The sequence below is a fragment of the Micrasema longulum genome, unplaced genomic scaffold (assembly GCF_059751315.1).
Source record: "Micrasema longulum isolate JH-2025_06_02 unplaced genomic scaffold, ASM5975131v1 h1tg000916l, whole genome shotgun sequence".
Classification (NCBI taxonomy): domain Eukaryota; kingdom Metazoa; phylum Arthropoda; class Insecta; order Trichoptera; family Brachycentridae; genus Micrasema; species Micrasema longulum.
Genome location: NW_028278107.1, coordinates 36249 through 54967, shown reverse-complemented (window position 1 = coordinate 54967; position 18719 = coordinate 36249). Strand labels below are relative to the sequence as shown.

General features: G+C 32.3%; 1 protein-coding gene across 1 annotated transcript; it reads left to right on the top strand.

The window, feature by feature from the left end:
* Window positions 1-2064: 2064 nt before the first annotated feature.
* Window positions 2065-8014, top strand: LOC148278192 (circadian clock-controlled protein daywake-like). Its single transcript, XM_088231781.1, has 5 exons — window positions 2065-2092; window positions 2687-2915; window positions 3610-3740; window positions 4446-4598; window positions 7854-8014. Exons 1-5 carry the CDS (start codon window positions 2065-2067, stop codon window positions 8012-8014), a joined length of 702 nt encoding a protein of 233 aa, XP_088087907.1.
* The last annotated feature ends 10705 nt before the right edge of the window (window positions 8015-18719 follow it).

The following is an 18719-nucleotide window of genomic DNA, read 5'->3' as shown; positions in this document are numbered from 1 at the left end:
AATCGCTGTAGTTCAGTAAAAATTACTTAATTAGACTAAATCAGTTATAAAATAATTATTAAAGCATTATGGTAGAAGTATGTTTAATGATTATTAGAATTTATAATTAATCTATATAAACGAAGTAGGTAAGTAAACTTGACATTGTTGTCACAGGATCAAGTTATAAATATATTAAACGTTGTCACCGATACATTGAAAGTTCAGTTTACGCAAGAACCGCTTGGGATTAACACCAATCATTGGTTATCACGGAATATTTGTGACATAATGCACTTGTCCGTGATAACTTTTCTAATCGGACTTTTGACAGTTTCGGATTCACTAAATCTGCGTAAGTAATTACAACACTTCCAAAAAATTCAATATTGTCATTATCATTGGCATAAGCAACCCATTATTATCATCTACTTGTTACTGCAATTGTTACGTAAAGGCTCGATGATCAGTTTTGCGCATCAGATGCTAGTCCAGCGACTTTGAAACATTCCAGTGTAAATACTATTTTTGAAATAAATTGTTCGTATCAATAACATTGGGAATGAAACCCGAAAACACGGTAGGCAAATAAGTTGTCCACTAAAGACAGTGAAAATAGATACATATATATTTGTTGTCAGAACAACGTGAGATTTTAAGTCTTTTGATGCATTAAAAATATTGTACATGACCCTAGTAAGAAGTCAATTAGAATATGGGTTCTTAATTTAGTCTCCTCATTATGTTACCCATATAAACAGTGTGGAGAAGGTCCAACACAAGTTTTAATGATTCATAAATTTAAAATTAAACATTCCAATTGGAGTTTAATTCTTAACTCTTTAATGAAGCAGTTAAAATTAGTGATAGAAAGGAAATTTCGGATTTAGTCCTGTTTTTCAAAAGTTATTTAATAATTTTCTTGACAGTCCCGAACTTTTAAATTGTATAAATTTTTATGTGAGACAGCGTAGAATGAGACAAAATACTAATTTTTTTGTTGATTTGCATAGTTGGAACTACGTTAAATACTTACCTTTTCCACGGCTTTACATGTAAGCAAACAAACATGGAAACTTAAAATTATTTCATTTATCTTGATACAAATATTTAATTTTTATTTTTTTTTTCTTAATCATTAAAACGTACTTAGTGTTATATTTACGTTACTGTTAACTTTGATACATCGCCTCTGTTACTTCAACAGTTTTTACATTTAAACTCTTTATCTATTGTTAATTTGCTGCAAACCTATGCTTTAATTTCCTGTGTTATTTCATTATTTTCTGCTGATTTTATTTTATGTATTTATATTTCCTTCATTTGTTTACTGGTGTTTTGTATTTTTTTAAATAAAAAGTGTTTTTTTATTATTATTTTATGCGTTGTTAAAGGCGTAGGCTGTCGAAATAAATTAAGTAGCATTAAGTCAAAATTACTAGTTTAGAGTTTAGTTTAAAAGTTTGTAATACATTCACAAAAAAAAATTTAAAGCCACTTATAGCAAATACTACATTGATCTATCAACTTTATTTCAAATAAGTTTTTATATAAAAATAGGGTTTTCTTTTTCATATTTTTTACCAAATAAAAAAGTATTGCAATGACGCATTTTTGATGACACTTAATACCACAGTGTTTTACATGCAATAAAGTCACTTTTTGGGACTTGTTTTTTTATGTCTGAAATCGGGTTGTGGTCCTGTGGCTAGTGTCTCGGACTCACGGACCAAAGGTCCGTGGTTCGAATCCCACTCTACCCCAACTCGATTCCATTTTCTAATAGTGAGTTATTTACAACTCGTTGAAAATGGCCCTCAAAATTAAATATTTGGGTAAATCATAAGAACGCAAATATTTATTTTTTCTAAAAAAACAAAAAAAATGTTTTTATACCAAAATATTTTCGTTTGTTAAGTATATTTAATGTTGGATTAATAATAAATAAATAAAAACAATGAATTTCATTTTTTTTTCAAGAATATCAGTATCCTTGATAAAAGAAACGCTAACATACCAACTTTGAAACTGGAGTGGAATATTTTATCTTATTCCCTGAACGGATTTAAATTCTATTAACTTATCATGGAAAATCATTTGCCAGTTGTGACAGGTTATTAGCTGTGTAAATACTTAGACTTCCGTATTCCTTTCTTAAAATATTTGCCCTCTCTTCTGCAATAAATTCAGATTTAAATAACTCCATAGGAAGGAAATCCAGTCTGTCTATAAGCACTTGAAAAATTGTCGATAAATGCTTTGATTCAAAGTGAAGTTAATATCCTCAAAAGTGAGGCTAAATAGTTATTTACATAAATTGTTGTCTGCATATCGTTGGTCGGCGTGCATTTCCGCCAATCTACAATTTTAGGAAAAATTATATTTTCATATCAGGAGATTTTTTATTCTTGTTAAATGTTCCCTAATCATACAATACGCGTGGGATCAACAGTAGGCGAGATTTCTAAAGAAGAACAGTACCGCGAATCGGAATAAATAATGTGTTAGATTGGATTTTTTAAAACAGTTTTTACTGTTTCCTGGAAAAAAATTCATATATTAGATTAGTGGTAATGCACGCCGACCGATAAAATCTACTTTATCACAACAACATTCCAGGAATTAGTTAAGAACTTTCGTTGCAAAATTTCTTTACTAAGCACTTTCATTTAATTAATTTGATATAATTACAATCTTTTGTTTTCAGCATCTTTCATCACGCCATGTTATAGAGATAGTCCGAACCTTGCAGAATGTTTAGTAAAAGAAGGAAGAAAGGTTCTTAAACGGTTCTCTGATGGGGTTCCAGAACTAGGAGTGCCCCCATTAGACCCCCTTAATTTGGGCCGTATTGAAATTATGCACCCTTCGTTGAAGATTAAAAATGAAAATTCTGTGATGACAGGAATCAGAGATTCATATTTATCTGAATTATTGTAAGTTAAATTATAAATAATTGTGCATTCGGGTGGATGCAGGTACTACGGATGCCTCCTGGGAGCTTGGCATACTTTACAAAACATCAGATTCTCTAGTCATAAATTCGTTGATAGTTCATGCCTGAACTAGGGGACGCTGACCTGGCTTGAGAGTATTTATTTATTAGTTAATACATACATTTTTACAAAAATGGTACAAAAAACACTCAAATTATAAATATATTAAAATTCTCCACAGCAGCTTGAGATGGTGCATAATGGTGACCGAAAAATTTGTGACATTTTTGAACCGTCTCTGTAAGGTTCTCACCATTGCGGTAGGGAATTTTCAGAATTTCTATGCCTTGTTCGACTGAAAAACGCTGTATGACTGAACCTCAAATTTTGGAAATGACAACTTCAAAATATCCGTATTCTATGTTAGCAAGAACGAAAATTATTCGAAATTCAAAATTCAACTTGGGTTCGAGACACCCATTATTTACAACAACATTTTCAAAAACATAAGGATATGTATTTAATCCATGGAGATTAAACGTGTATGTTATTTAAAAAATTTACTTTTGTAAATCTCGTTTTAAATAGTATTTAATATCAGTCCCTTCTATCAATATTTAATAAATTATTATTAGGTTGCGTTCTTTAGTCTTTTTTTTCTGCCAAATTTATTTATTTTTTATGGATATTTCAGCATAGATACCGAAAAAAAAACTGGACGATGCAGAATGTTGGGAAATTCCACATTTTCTGCAGACTTCACAATGGATGGACAGATTATATCCTTCCCAATCAAAGGTTCTGGAAAATCTAATCTGAAAATGAGTAAGTTCATCGAATTCAAGAAATATAACATAATCATTTTGCCTCTTTGTCTCCGTATTCGAGGATTTTAAAGTACTTTTATTTTTCCTCGTGCGATTTAATTATGTTCTGCATTCTTGCTAAAGAGTGATAGTTTGAGTCAATATTTTTTGCGTGTACATGGCACTTTTTGTTGTTTTAATTATACTTACGTGAAAATTCATAAATAATTGGTGACATCGGTACCTTTTAAAAAATAAATTAAAATTTTTAAAAAAGACAATTGCTTTATAAATGCATCATTGCTGGTGTGCGTGATTGACTTTTTACTAATGCTGCCATAAATATGTTTTTTTGAATTTGTCGATAAAAGAGATATTTGATTATTTTTATTTGTTTTACGCAATGTAATAATTTATTGATGTTAAAAAGATTAAAATGTTTATTTAATTTTGCTCATCATTTTTATAAAAATCCTCTTCACAAGGTCTTTTTATTATTAATTTTTCCGCCTGCCAATTTCACACTTAATTGAAAAGAGATCTTTAATACCAGGGGTAGTCTTACTCTTGCTACTCCGTGCATAATCTTAAATCTTAATCATCTTAATGAATTAGGCTTAATGTATTTTATACACCGGATTACTGCATCAGCCACGATGGCAAACCTCTGTTTAACATAAGACTTATGTCATACATTTTATTCATGTCATTATTTGTTTTTAAGTCAATTTCGACATGGTGATTACTTGGAATTGGATCCTGAAGAAAGGAAAAGATGGCCAAATTTACGCACATATCACTGACGCTGATAGCAAATACGAACTAAAGAACTTTGTTATGAAACTGGATGGACTCTTTGGAAATGACAAAGAATTAGGTAGGTTTGTTAATCAATATACTCTATGTGTCATATATGTAGATATTTTTAAAATAGGAGATGAACCAATCTGAACACACATTGGTTAATAACCTTTAATAACCTTTGCCTTGCGGGTGTGGCAAGTGGTTTCAGCTTCCGAAAAGGATATTTTGGTTCGAATCCCGACAAATCCAATATCGAATACTTAATTATTTGCGATTTAAAATACTATTTTTTACAGGCGTCTTGTACAAAACATGCTGTTTTAATAAAGTTTGCCAATAAATATTGATTTTTAAAATTATACGGTAAAGGGAAAGCGATAAATTTGAGAAAACCTAGTTTGCATCTAATTAAAAAAATAGTAACTTAGAAGCCTTTGTTGAATAAAGAAATCTCGTGTTCTATTATGAAAGTAAAGTATAAATAATAATATATACTTTTACAATAATAATATTCATTACCTACAAGTATCTTACGGGAAGCTCCTTTTTTTCAAATGTTTAGTTTGAAACTACAGTTTTTTTTCATCTATTGGTCAAAATATTTCAATTAATTATTTAAATTATTTTGTCCTTATGTTCAGTTTTCTCATATCTTATTATCAAATCATCCAAGCTTAAAACATCGAATGATAATTTATATTTCATATTTCTGTACAAGATTTAAATCTTTTGCAAATGTAAATTAATTAATTACCATAAAAGTCCGATTTACAATTTAATACAAAAAAAGGGCAAATATTATTTTATAATTTTACTAGCTGACCCGACAGACGTTTCCTGCCCGAACGTTGGCTTGCCCTGGAAAAATACTTTATATTGATAAGTATGTACCTACCTAGCTAATTGCTTGTGATTAAATTCCAAAACTAAAAATAGTTAATATTCAAATTTAAGTAGGTACTTGTTTATGATTGAATTCCAAAACATAAAATGAATATTTTTTTCAAATACAGCATTCTTTTTGCAAACATCAAGCTCCGGTCGTCTCACCAACAAAGGGGTGTAATTATGTAGGAATACGTTTTTTTTAATGTATTGAAATCAATATTATTTTAGTGTTACCAAAAATCCAATAAAAAGAAATAAATGGGTAGAAATTTTAAGGTATTTAAGGAAAATATCTGATTGAGATCTACAAAAAAAAATGATGTATATAAACATTCAAAAACAAACTTTTTTTATACACAAAAAAACAACATCTTTCCATTTTTTGCAAATTTATTCTCCTCGAATGCAACCCTGGTAGATCGATGAATAAAACATGTTTGCTCTTAACTTCTTTTTTACATATTCGATTAAAGATTTTAATATCTACGAACACGCACAGCGCAAAGATCCATATTTCTCTGAAAACCGCACGTAAATCGGTTAAGCCGTTTAGAAGGAGTACGGTGACATCACACGTACAGAAGAATTCTATAGATAAAGATTTTATATCAACTTCGTGTTGCTTAAAAGTGCATAGTTTCTTTGAAAATAATAGCTAGTTTCATGGAGCCTAGAAATGGGCACATCTTGTTTGAACTTATTTTTTGTGTTAATACTACAGAAATCGTTATTTTTTTAAAAAGTCATTAATATTTTGCCTGCGTACATAACATTTTAATAAATATTCTGACATGTGACCGTTAATGTGCCAATCTCTTTAAACTTATTTGTAAGTAATTCTCCGAACCGCCTTCATTTGCTGAATTTTCCCACAGCAGTAAACCGTAAGACATTATGCTTTAAAAGTTGCTGAAATAAATTCACCCAGTCGTAGCTATTTCTACAAAAGTAAGTTGTCGAATCTTTTCAATGGCATAAGCCACAGACCCGTGAATGTTCAATAAACCAGCTATATGTGGACTCCATCAAAAATTAGAATCAACAATGAGACAGATCAGTGCTATAGGAAAAAGGATATAAAACATGTTTTCTTACTCGCGGTAAAAATTAGAACATTTTATTGTACGGCGAGGTTTCTCGAAAACGAGTGAAAAAAATCATAAAAATTAAATACTGTGCAACGTCACAGGTACATGTGGCCGCTTTTTTACAAAAACCAATATACATTATAGCGTTGTTACGTTGTTCTGGCAACCGGCAAGTATTTTCGGTTTTGGTTCAACGTTTAGCGTGTTTTGACGTTTAGCGAGTACAAATAATTTGTGAATAGAATTGTTCAGGGTTTACATTTTAAAAGACAAACTTGAACTCGTGACTTTGTGGGCAATACAATTGTTGAGTTTTGGTGGGGATTTTAAAAACACAAAACTTTAAAAAATCATAACCATCATAATACGGTACACAAAACCAAACTTTTTTCGGCCTTATTTGATAGTGTATTTACCATAGAATTAAGAATAGTCCAGAAGAAGCGTAGTCATATTTGAATACATCGGACTGTGTCTATTAATTCCCTCACCATGCCCCACTTTTGCCGAGCGCATTTGTGATGTCGCCGCGTAATGTTGCACGATGGGAAAAAATATAATTATAACACAAATGTAAGGTAAAAAAAAGCAATATGTTAATTTCTCTAAAATTTTATTGTGCACGCGGAAATATTGATTGGCACAACAGGGTAGATAAGTTTAGGGTCATTTTATAATAGTAATTGAATTATTAAACTTTGAACTTTAAATATAAAACATATTTTATTTTACATAAAACGGATATTTTTGTATCATTTTAAATAATATTTGATGTTTTAAAGATAATTTCGGTCAAATGTCCACCACAGAGTGGTTTAATCCGAGGTCTAATTTTCATTAGTTCTCCCGTTAGATAAGCAAAGTATGGTAAAAAAAACTTACTACCCTGGCAACACTGACGAAATGTTCATTTTGTTTTTTTCGACAATTTGACAAATGGAAAAATAATGCAATTTTCAAGTAATATATTTGCTATTTACACATTCATTTGCTAATTAGACATGAAATGTGATCCCATTCTGTTTCTTTAAGATCCTAGCAGTATTTCTACACTTTTAAGGGACACAACACGGCATAGTTGAATTCAAATCAGGAGTTGCGTACTGAGCGACGTCTACAAAGAAACTAATGGGTCAAAACGTAAAATTACTCATTCTTGAGTAGTTTAATCGCCTTCTGTTCAATGCTCGTATGCGGTTTTTGGACTATTCTTAATTTTATGCTATTAACATTTTTTTTAAAACTGAACATCCTCTTTGTACATCTTTGACCATAGCTAATAATACAGTAATGAATCAACACGTCCGTGTAAGCATACATATTTATTTATACATTTGTTTTTTTTTTTTCAGCAAAAATATTTAACGACGTTTTGAATGAAAACTGGAGAGCATTTATTGATGAAATGGGACCACCTTCGGTGAAAGTTGTTCAAAAGAAAATTATCAACATCATCAACAGATTCTATGCAAAAGTACCATATGATACACTCTTACCCCTTTTACCCAAATAATTGAAGTAATTCACTTTAAATACCAATTTTACCAATTTTACTGAAACAAGTTAGACTTTTCAAACAGTATATTTAGAAAAAATAAATACAAGAATAGTTTTGTTTTTATCGAGGTATGATAAAGAAATAAATTCAATACCATTGAATAATTTTAACTGTGTCTTCATGGGATAATCTAATACATAACATGTTTGTAGTAAATCAAGGATTTATGTCAAGTACTATTTTGAGTTTTTGTGGGTATCGAGTAAGAGGGGGAGGGGGTGAAGATTGTTTAAATTACAAATATGGTTCAATTTATTTCAAAATTGAGAACAAAGTGTTTTTAATTTTATTTTAGATATACATAAAAATACAAATCTTTATGATTAAACGTTTGAAACAATATGTTTTCATTTTTTTTTATATACTTTATTACATAAGGGTGAGATGATCAGTCTTACGCTTCAGACTAATTTGCTGTATGGATTTTTAAAATGCTATGAAATTGTCAATTTTTTATATCTGGGCGTTGATTTAAGAATTGATGGTGTTTTTACACTAGAACATTTCATAATACCTGGACTGGTACTTGAAGCGTAAGACTAATAATCTAACGACTAATAATCTAAAATCGGGTTGTGGTCCTGTGGCTAGTGTCTCGGACTCACGGACCGAAGGTCCGTGGTTCGAATCCCACTCTACCCCAACTCGATTCCATTTTCTAAAAGTGAGTTATTTACAACTCGTTGAAAATGGCCCTCAAAATGAAATATTTGGGTAAATCATAAGAACGCAAATATTTCTTTTTCAATTAAAAAAAAAAAAAAAACCTTTTTCTTACAAAAATGATCAAGATACGCTGCGATTTGGTGTACTAATTCAGTGCCTTATGCACCATTAGGTGTGGATAGGGAATGATGATGATGTCAGATTTTAGTAAAAATGAGTCAGGCATCAGAAAGTACTATAAAATAAAAATATATATATATTTCTATGAAGGCACAGGGTCACTGAGAAATTGGTCAATAAAAATATCAGTTAAAATATGAGGGAAAATGTGTAATTCAAAAGTTATACATTTTTACAAAGTTACTTTGACTATCTTGCTAAGTTTATTAACCCTGATCTAAGCCAGTCGTAAATATATATATATAAAACAGTAATCAATACATAGAAATAATTATAAAGGTGGTAGACAAAATTTAAATAGAGTGAAAAACAAAGTTAAATACCTAGTAAATAATGTAGTAAAAAAAAACGTATTCAAAAACTCAGTAAAATATGTAGTTAAAACAAAATACAGTGTAAGAAATAAAGAAAAAGATATAATAAAAAAACAAATATGAGTAAATACAGAAAAACAAATTATTTTTTTTAAACGGCAAAAAGAAAAAAACGAGTTTGCTTTTTCACGTATCTGCATAGATAGAAATGCGCCTCGTCAATTCACGTGAGACAAAACTGTCCACCGATTATGTGACAATGTTTTTTTATTTGCGTGTGTTTTGTTTCTGCTTCACAAATATGAATGTCGTAATGACATAACATAATTTGCAAATATAATACCATATTTCGCAAGGGTAATGACTTTTGAGCCATCAACTACAAAATTAAAGTTTTCTAAATAGGTAGGCATCATGGCGCAGTTAGTTAGACGGCCAACTGTGAAACTGGGGTGGCGGGTTCCCGCCAGTTGGAAGAAAAAAAATCCAAGAAAACTTGACACATTACAAAAGATATGGAAAACATTCAAGATGTATCGTTTTACCACACATTCACTTGCGGGAACGCATTTCGACAGCACATAACCTACTTTCATCATATTTTTTTCCAATTCCATACTTCGCTTCCATACATGAGAGTTGGCACTAGAATTCCATTGTGAACTGCTAGTTTAGCCTCCTGCGATAAACATCTACTTTGGCAAACAAATGTTTATAAGATTATATTATATTCATATAATATGTCCATATTTTTCTAATTTTCTCAAACTGAACGGTTAGTGTAGGTAGGAAGAAATTGCTTAAAAGCCCGCCCCTGTATGTATATAAAATATATATGTATATGAAGTGTTAAATAAATAAACATTTCTTAGGGTTTATGGCCTATTATTGGCTGGTTTAAGTGAATACTCTCTACACACTGTATAATATAAGTTATAACATTTATTTAATTAACTGTATCTTTAGTTTTTAAACACAAATAATGTTTACTCGAAAGTACGTTATTTTCAACTTACGTCAACCTAAGACTTTTAAAACTATGCACTACTAGTTAAGTATGCAATTTGCACCGTAGAGTGTGGTAGATGCATTTTTTAATTACTACGCAATCAATTATCAGCCACATAATAAGTCTAGATAAGATCGCATAATAACCCTCCAGTCTTTTTAGTGTCACGATCGATATAATTAACGTGAAGAGATTAAACAAGTTTTACAAGAATCGCAATGGAAATGTGTTGTACATTACTGCCGTTCCATGCAAAAATCAGAATCTAGCAAAAATTAAAAAATCTTTTTTTTACAGCCATCTGATAAACAATTGTAATCTTTTTTAACAACTTACTCTAATAAATACGAGGGTCAGTTGAAAACTAATGTCTCCTTTTTTTTTTACCTTCTGGTTGTTAAGAAATGAAAATGCAATTACATGGGTCTCTGCCTTTTTGCTTAGAACGGCAGATAATTTATTTGAATGGTGCACTGCAAAAACGAGATTACTACTTTTTTTTTTGATTTTTGAAATATAAATGCCCATTTTATCTCCTATGTTAGTTCAGTAGAATGAAATATCAAAAACTAATAAAATCTTTTATGATAAATTGAAGAAAAAAGATATGTGGTCACGACTAAGTAAATAACAGTAAAAACTGCAATACTTGCTAGGATGAGCTAGTCTTTGTATTTTTTTTTATTTTATTTAAATAATATAATTATTCATTTTTACATTTTTTTTTAAATTTCAATTGCTATATTTTTTACTAAAACTAAAATCCCACCGAGCCACTTTCTGTAGCTTGTTGGTGGAGATTATGTTCATACTAACTTATGTAATATTATTTACATTTATAAAAACAATGAAGAACCTGAGCTGAGATTGGTCGCAGGATTCAAATGGCCAAAGAAGCAATGAACCGTTTAAAGAAGACTTGCCGAGGTCGAGGTTTATCAACAAACACAAAAAAGCGGTTGATGGAAGCCCTGGTATTCTCCGTTTTCCTATATAGGGCTGAAACGTGGACAATGCGTGCCTACGAGAGAAAAGGATCGATGAATTCGAGATGTGGTGTTATAGAAGGCTGCCGCGTGTGCCTTGGACAGCCAAAAGGACGATTGCATCGATACTAGTAGAGCTCCATATTACAAGTCGTCTATCAGTGGTGTGTTTGAGAAGGATACTGTCTTTTTAGGACATATTGCTAGACGTAAGCCAGACAATCTAGAAAAGGCAATAATGTCTGGCCAAGTTGAAGGTAGGAGAAGTCAGGGTAGAATCCCATAAAGATGGGCTGACCAAATAAAGGTAGCTACGGGGCTAAGATTTGATGAGTCAGTTCATCGGGCTGAGGACAGACTGGAGTGGAACAGACTACTCAGAAGTGTTCATGGTGATCACGATCCTCAGCATTAAGGGACCGACTTGGAAGAAAAATACTATATGAATCAAGTTTGCGCTGTCCTCTTTAAAATTGGTTTTGCTAGTTAGAAGGAATCTTAATTCAATGTTTAATACTTTTTTTTCACAAAGTATAATACATATCATTTTTAACAAGCATCCAGGTTAGATGATCAGTCTCATGCTTTAGGTGCCAGTCCAGAGACAATAAAATGCGTCATCTTATACATATGTTTTCCATTGTTACAAAACATATTTTATAGTCGTATATGACGTAATGAAATGTGATTTATAGTTTGTCGTAAGTACATAATATCAAGTATTAAATGATATTATCATCATATGTTTTTTAAGTACTTTATATGATGGAATATGATTACAGAATCAAAGCATTAGTAAGAAAAATTAATTCCGATTTCACTTTTTGCAGAGGGCAAAATCTATTGTGCTTTTTGTCAAAACAAACTATAATTTTGCAATATAGCCTTAGCAGGTTACTCTTGCCCAATCCTTGAATCACTGTGGAATAAACATTGTTTAACAATGGCTAGATGATAATCTTCTTTCACTTTATATCGATAAAACGAAATATCTGACATTTTGTATAAATAATAGTTCACTACCAAGCAATACGCTTAATCTAGAAATTTACTGTGATAAAACATACCAACTTCTGCAACGGGTAGATTCCATAAAATACCTTGGTGTTATCATTGATAGAAATTTGCGATGGGAGGCTCAGGTCCAGTCACTAAACTCTAGGTTGAGAAAGCTATATCATCTATTTTGCTCTCTTAGAGACATTCTGGATATTGGCACTCTCAGAAGTGTGTATTTTGCTCTGTTTCAATCTACTGCAACCTATGGGATAGCTGGTTAGAGGAGTTGTGCGGCATTTATTTTAAAGCCTCTCATAATTTCACAGAAATTATTATTGAGAATAATATTCCGGCGCCCTCCAACACACCCGTCAGAACAGTTGTTCCAATACATGAAGGTGCTGGATATGAGACAACTGTACCTAAAAGAAGCAATTACACACTTCTGGTCGAACAATAAAGAGAGGTCTCCGCAAAATGTCCGTACCAGGTTTTCCCAGATCATGAATTATGTCATACCCAAAACCCGTACGACTTTAGCTCAGAGACATCTCTCATTTATCGCACCGAGAATGTTTAATATTTGGGAAGAGCGTATTAAGCTCTCAAGGACAAAAACTATTTTCAAAAAAGTAGTTAAGGACTGGATTTTTCTTAGTGGGAGGGATTTGAGTAGGAAACTCCTTGATGATTTTCTAAATGTTTGAGTTTACTGTTTATCATATTTTTTTTTTTTTTTTTTTTTTTTTTTTTTTTTTCCCTCTTGTTCCCGTTATTCATTGCTTTGCTTATGCATACAAAGCTTTTTTTCCTGGTGTGTATATTTTGCACAATAGTTATTTTTCACGGGTCTGAGTCAATTCCCTCATTAATTTTTTTCATTTTTGTAACTATGGCCTTTAGAAAGTCAATGTATTTTTCGGAAGTAGCTTCATTTTTTATAACTTCCTCTGGGTTTTCAAAAATTTGGCTGTATTGTGCGCACATTTGTTTGCAGTTTAACCTCTCGGCATCAAACATAGGACAATCTAGTAATATATGGAGGACGTCCTGAGAGCTAAGTCCATCGCAAGGGCAGCAATCGTTATCTCTTTTTTTAAACCTATGAAGATACTTTCGAAAAGCACCATGACCTGAAAGCATTTGAGTCAGCTCGTAAGTCCGCCCAAAAGTATCCAATATCTCGGCATCTTTTATATTTTTGAAAAACAATTTCGTTATTTTGCCTGTATCACTTGATAAATATCTTTTGTTCCAAGTATCGTATGATGTTTCTTGCACTATTTTCTTAATATATGATATTGGAATGTGGTCATAGGTAGGGAGAGTTCTCATTTTGGAAGCTTTTTTCGCTAATTCATCCGCTCGCTCATTTTCCATGTTGCCGTCGTGTGCTTTAATCCATGTCATTGCAATTTCGTTTTTGACATGTTCGGTATTTTTTTCAGCAAGCTCTTTAATTTCGTAAATAATTGGATCTGTGGACTTTGGATCATTCAATCCTTGTAAACTTGACATGCTGTCACTATGTAGCATAATTGTAGAATTTTTGGCATTTTTTAGTGTCCACTTCAAAGCTTCTCTTATAGCCACTAGTTCACTTTGGAAGACAGTACACTCATTTGCCAACTTTATTTGTCTTTTAGCAGTTTCAACTTTATTTTTAAAAATGACAAATGCTGCTCCGACTCGTCCTTCCATTTTACTGCCATCAGTAAAGATGTTTATTTCATATAAATTGCTCGTGATTTCGACATCAATAATTATATTTATTTTAGTAGGAGTGGCTGGGTGTCGTAGATCTTTATAATCTATGCGTCGCTGAATATTTCTATCCTCGGGAATGTCATTTACATATCCGTATCGTTTTGCATGATATATTTTAGATCTTTCAGTTATCGCAATATCTAAGGGTTTAGTACCAGCGATTACCAGCGATGCCTCGGTAGAAATAGTTCGGTATCCTTTTATAATTTGGATGGCTATCATTCTTTGTACACTGCTCAGCTTTTTAATGTTCTTTTTTTTCGTGACTGAATCACCCCATACACTTGCGCCGTAAGTAGCAATTGGCGTTATTATATATTTGTATAATATCTGTAAAATCTCACTCTTTAGTCCCCAAGTGGCCCTGGCGGCTCGTGATAGTTGTTTATAAATATTGTTAAGCTTATTACAAATGTGATCCAGATGTGCATTCCAGGCTAAATGGTCATCGAGAATCACACCTAAGACCTTAAAATTGGTGACATTTGCAATAGCAATATTGTTCATATAAAGAATTGGTGTCTGAAAGTTTTTTCTTCGCGTGATGATCATACAATTTGTTTTTTCTGGAGCAAACGAAAGCTTGACTTTGGTTCCCCATTGGCTTAGAATTTCAAGAACACTGTTGGCTTGAGACTCTGCTTTTCTTAGGTCGTTGTCCGCTATGGCTATGAGTATGTCATCCGCAAAGGCATGCTTGTAAATTATATGTCCTTCTAAAAGTTCCAAAGCTTCATCAATTATTATGTTCCATAAAGTAGGCCCCAGAACAGAGCCTTGGATGCATCCTTTGGTATTTATTTTACGTTTCTTTTCGTTATAGTGTTCTACTTCAGTAATGCGGTTTTCTAAGTAATTAACTAAAACCATATATATGTTTTGAGGTATTTCCTTTTTTCTTAGATTCGCCATTATGCCAGGCCACCACGCATGGTCGAACGCACCTCTAATATCAAGAGAAATAACCAGGACAAATTTTTTGTTGTCTCTTTCCTTCTGAATAAAAGAAGTTGCTGCATTGAGGGCATCTTCGGCACTTCTTTGTGGAAGAAAACCATATTGGTTTTTAGATATTTTTTCAAATTTTAACAAATACCAAGTAATTCTAGCACAAAGTATTTTTTCAAAAATTTTGCCATAAACCGGTAATAGACCAATCGGACGATAAGATTTTATTTCATGATAATCGTCTTTTCCTGTTTTTGGTATTATTATTGTTTTCGCTATTTTCCAAGACTTTGGGAAGTAACCTATGCTTAGGCAACGATTATAAAGCGATAGAAAAATTTCAGCGTTTTCCAATAAAACTTTGCAACAGATGTCTCCACTGAGATTGTCATTTCCCGGAGCTTTTGTGTTATTTAATCCGTTTGCCGCATAAACCATTTCGTCATTGGTAATAGGAGGGTCTTCAAAAGAATAATAATTATTTCTTAATTCACTTCTTAAGTTTTTGTGAGCTTGATTTTCATTGATAATATCATCGTCAGGATAAAATGTATTAACAAGAAGCGAAGCACTATCTTCTACGTTTGCACACCAATTTGTTCCACTTTTAAGAACAGCAGGAACAATTTTTGTGTTTGACGTACCCATAATGTGATTCACTCGATCCCAAACGTTATCTTTTGTTTGACCTTGACAAAATTCTTTCCAACTACGTATTTTAGCGTCCTCGATAATTTTTAAATATGTATTTTTATCAGCAAGATATTCAAGCAAAAGTGCAGTCTTTCTTCGTCCTCGTGAATTACACATTTTCGTTTTCAATCGTTTGAGTTTTATCGATGCAGTGTTAATATCTTTATTCCACCATGGAGGTTTCTTCTTGACAAAGGGTTTTATTTTTGGACAAATTTCATCACACCCCTTTTGAATAGATTCAGTTAAAAAAAAGCACAGCTGTGTCAATTTCATGTTTGTTCATTTCGATAAATTTCTCAGGTTTAAGTTCTTTATTAACATTTATGATTTCTTTGACTTTATCACATAATTTTTTCCAATTTACAGTTTTTGTACAGTATATTCTAGTATTTGTGCGATTATTTTCTATTCCTAAGGTACACGATTTAAGGTTAAACTTTATTGCGTTGTGATCGGATAATAGGACGGTTTGTTCACATACCTCCCAATTGTCTATCTTTTGAACGATGTTGTATGTACATAAGGTAATATCTATAATGCTTTCGGATACTTTCCCCTATCTAATTGCTCTGAATGTAGGCGATTTACCCTGATTTAGAACGCACAAATTGTTGGAAGCTATAAAATCTACAAGGTCGTTTCCTCTGGAACAGTTTTTTGGCGAACCCCACATCATATGTTTGCAATTAAAATCTCCCACAAGAATAATCTTTCTCATATTAAGTTTAACCTTAATGTACTCTAAATCGTCGAGTGTTTTGTTTATATGTCCACCAGGCTCTGAGTACACTGATATTAAAGCAATATTTTCTTTGGGTAAAATGGCACATACTATATTGTTGTTATCGATATTCTTTGCTTTATAAATTTGTAGGTTTTTGTTCATTACAAAGATAGCAGATTTATTTCTACGGTCGATGTTTGAATTATCACTCTGAAAAATTTGCACATTTTGAACTGATTTAATCGTGCCAGTATTTCCGGTGTAAGGTTCTTGTACTAACGCAATATCAATCGATTTGTCAAAACACGCTTTTATTATTTCTTCTGTAGCACCTTTACATCTTTGGAGATTGCATTGTACAAATTTAATAAAATGGCCTCGATTGTTCGCATGGCTGCCATTAGCACTCGTATTCTACCCTTTCTCTGGCTCTTTTATCCATAAGAGTTCTCACAGGGCAAGCTATGCTCGTTGCATAGTGATTATTATTTTCCATTTTCCTTTCAAAACAGTTGACGCATTTGGGATTTTCTTTACTCTTGCAGTCTCTTGTTTCATGGTCCTTTGAGCACACCGCACATTTAGCTTCGGCATTGCAATACTTTTGTATGTGTCCAAAGGACAGACACTTGTAACATTGCACCACAGGACTTTCATCTTCAACTATAACCCTCTGGTATCCGATGTTCACCTTTCCTGCATTGGTTAGAGTTTTCCATAGTCTTGGGGTTACTTCACATATTACGTTATGAAGAAGTGCATTTCTGTTTCGCTTTTTGTATTTGATCTTTAGATCGTCATTAATTTCCAAACTCTTATTTTGGTTTGTCAATGATTCGCTAAGATCTTCATCAGTGATTCCCTTGATTAAACCTTTAAATATAACTTGAGGATTTTTCTTTTTACCTTCTTCTACTAAGAGATTTTGGGTTTTGTTTTTTATTTCTTCCTTCATTCTTTCACGGTCTTTTTTTGAGGAGCAATTGATTAAAATTTGTTGGTTACTAATTTTTCGCAACCCAACTATGCCTATTCCTGTTGACCGAACATTTATATGACGTTTTACCAGACCCTCTACCTCCTCGCTTTTTTTCATAGGGTCTCCAGATTTCACGATAAGTGCGTAGCTAGTGGGTTTTGGCTCCAACGGTAATGTCGGAGTTTGCCTCTCTTCTAACTTTTCAAGAATTTTTTCAATATTTTTTTCCGACTTTTGAATTTGAGACTGGACCATAGCCAAGGTTTGGTCCATTTTTCCAGTAATGTTCATGGTATCACACATGTTTAAGACAATTTGAAGAAGTTCTTTTGTGGCCGTTAAGACAGTCTCTTTGATATCACGCTTTATAGTTGCTCCAGAATTCATTGCGATATTTATAATGTTTGCTAAACTTCTGGCTTTTTTTCCGGGGTTATCAATTATTTCCGGATCTCCTCCTGGAGAAGCCGACCTAGAGGCAGGTTCTGAGTTCGGTCTTCGCAAAAATTTTTTGGCAGAGTCTGTCATTTCGTAAAGTAAAATAAAAATAAATTATTACTTACGATTTTATATTGTTTACAGACTTCGAGTTGCAATCCCTGTCGTTAAAGTCTCCAATGCTTTGAAGCTCGGGAAGCTCGGGTTGCTTTTGGAAAATATGGAAGATAATAATATTTTCCGGATTTTCCGGGAAATTATACTGTTTTTCCTAGCTTTTCCGACTTTTGAGAAATATCTTTCAGGATTTTCCGGAAAATGGAAAACACATTTATTTTATTAGTTTCACTCAAATCGATTATTGTTTAATTTATTTAATTTTTTAATTTTTTTTTTTCAGACCGGCACGTCTGCGCGCCACGAAATCAACTTTTAAATGGTTCTCGATTCGTAAAATATGAATGTCTCCGACGACGAGCTAACACGTCCGATCGGCACTACGTTTATTTTTGACTGAATTAGACAAACTAAAATATTCAAATTAACGAGGAGCGCGGGTACTAGAAACAACTGAACACTCCAACGGCTGGAACAAGAAGGCTGTTTATCATATTAATGTGCCATGTATATATGTATTTAAAAAAAAATATTTTGTTGTGTTTCTGATCCTATATTTGTGGAGATATACTCATGTGGCGGCCTCCGTGGTGTAGTGGTCAAGACGCTTGACTCACGCACGGAAGGTTCCGGGTTCGATTCCCGGTGAGAACACAAAAATTAAAATGTGATTTTTCTCAAGTCTGGGTGCTCTGTGATGTAATTAACCACTGTAATTAGGCCTCCTGGCCTGTTGTAGTGCAAAAAAAAAAAAAATAATAATAATAATAATAATTTTAAAAAAATGTGTCTGTGTCAACTAATTGCTAGTCCCATCTCAACACAGGATTTTTAGTC

Coding starts and splice junctions, on each gene's coding strand:
- LOC148278192 (XM_088231781.1), top strand. CDS start 2,065: ATGGAAAATCATTTGCCAGTTGTGACAG. Junction 2,916..3,609: donor TCATATTTATCTGAATTATT/GTAAGTTAAATT, acceptor TGGATATTTCAG/CATAGATACCGAAAAAAAAA. Junction 3,741..4,445: donor AAAATCTAATCTGAAAATGA/GTAAGTTCATCG, acceptor TTTGTTTTTAAG/TCAATTTCGACATGGTGATT.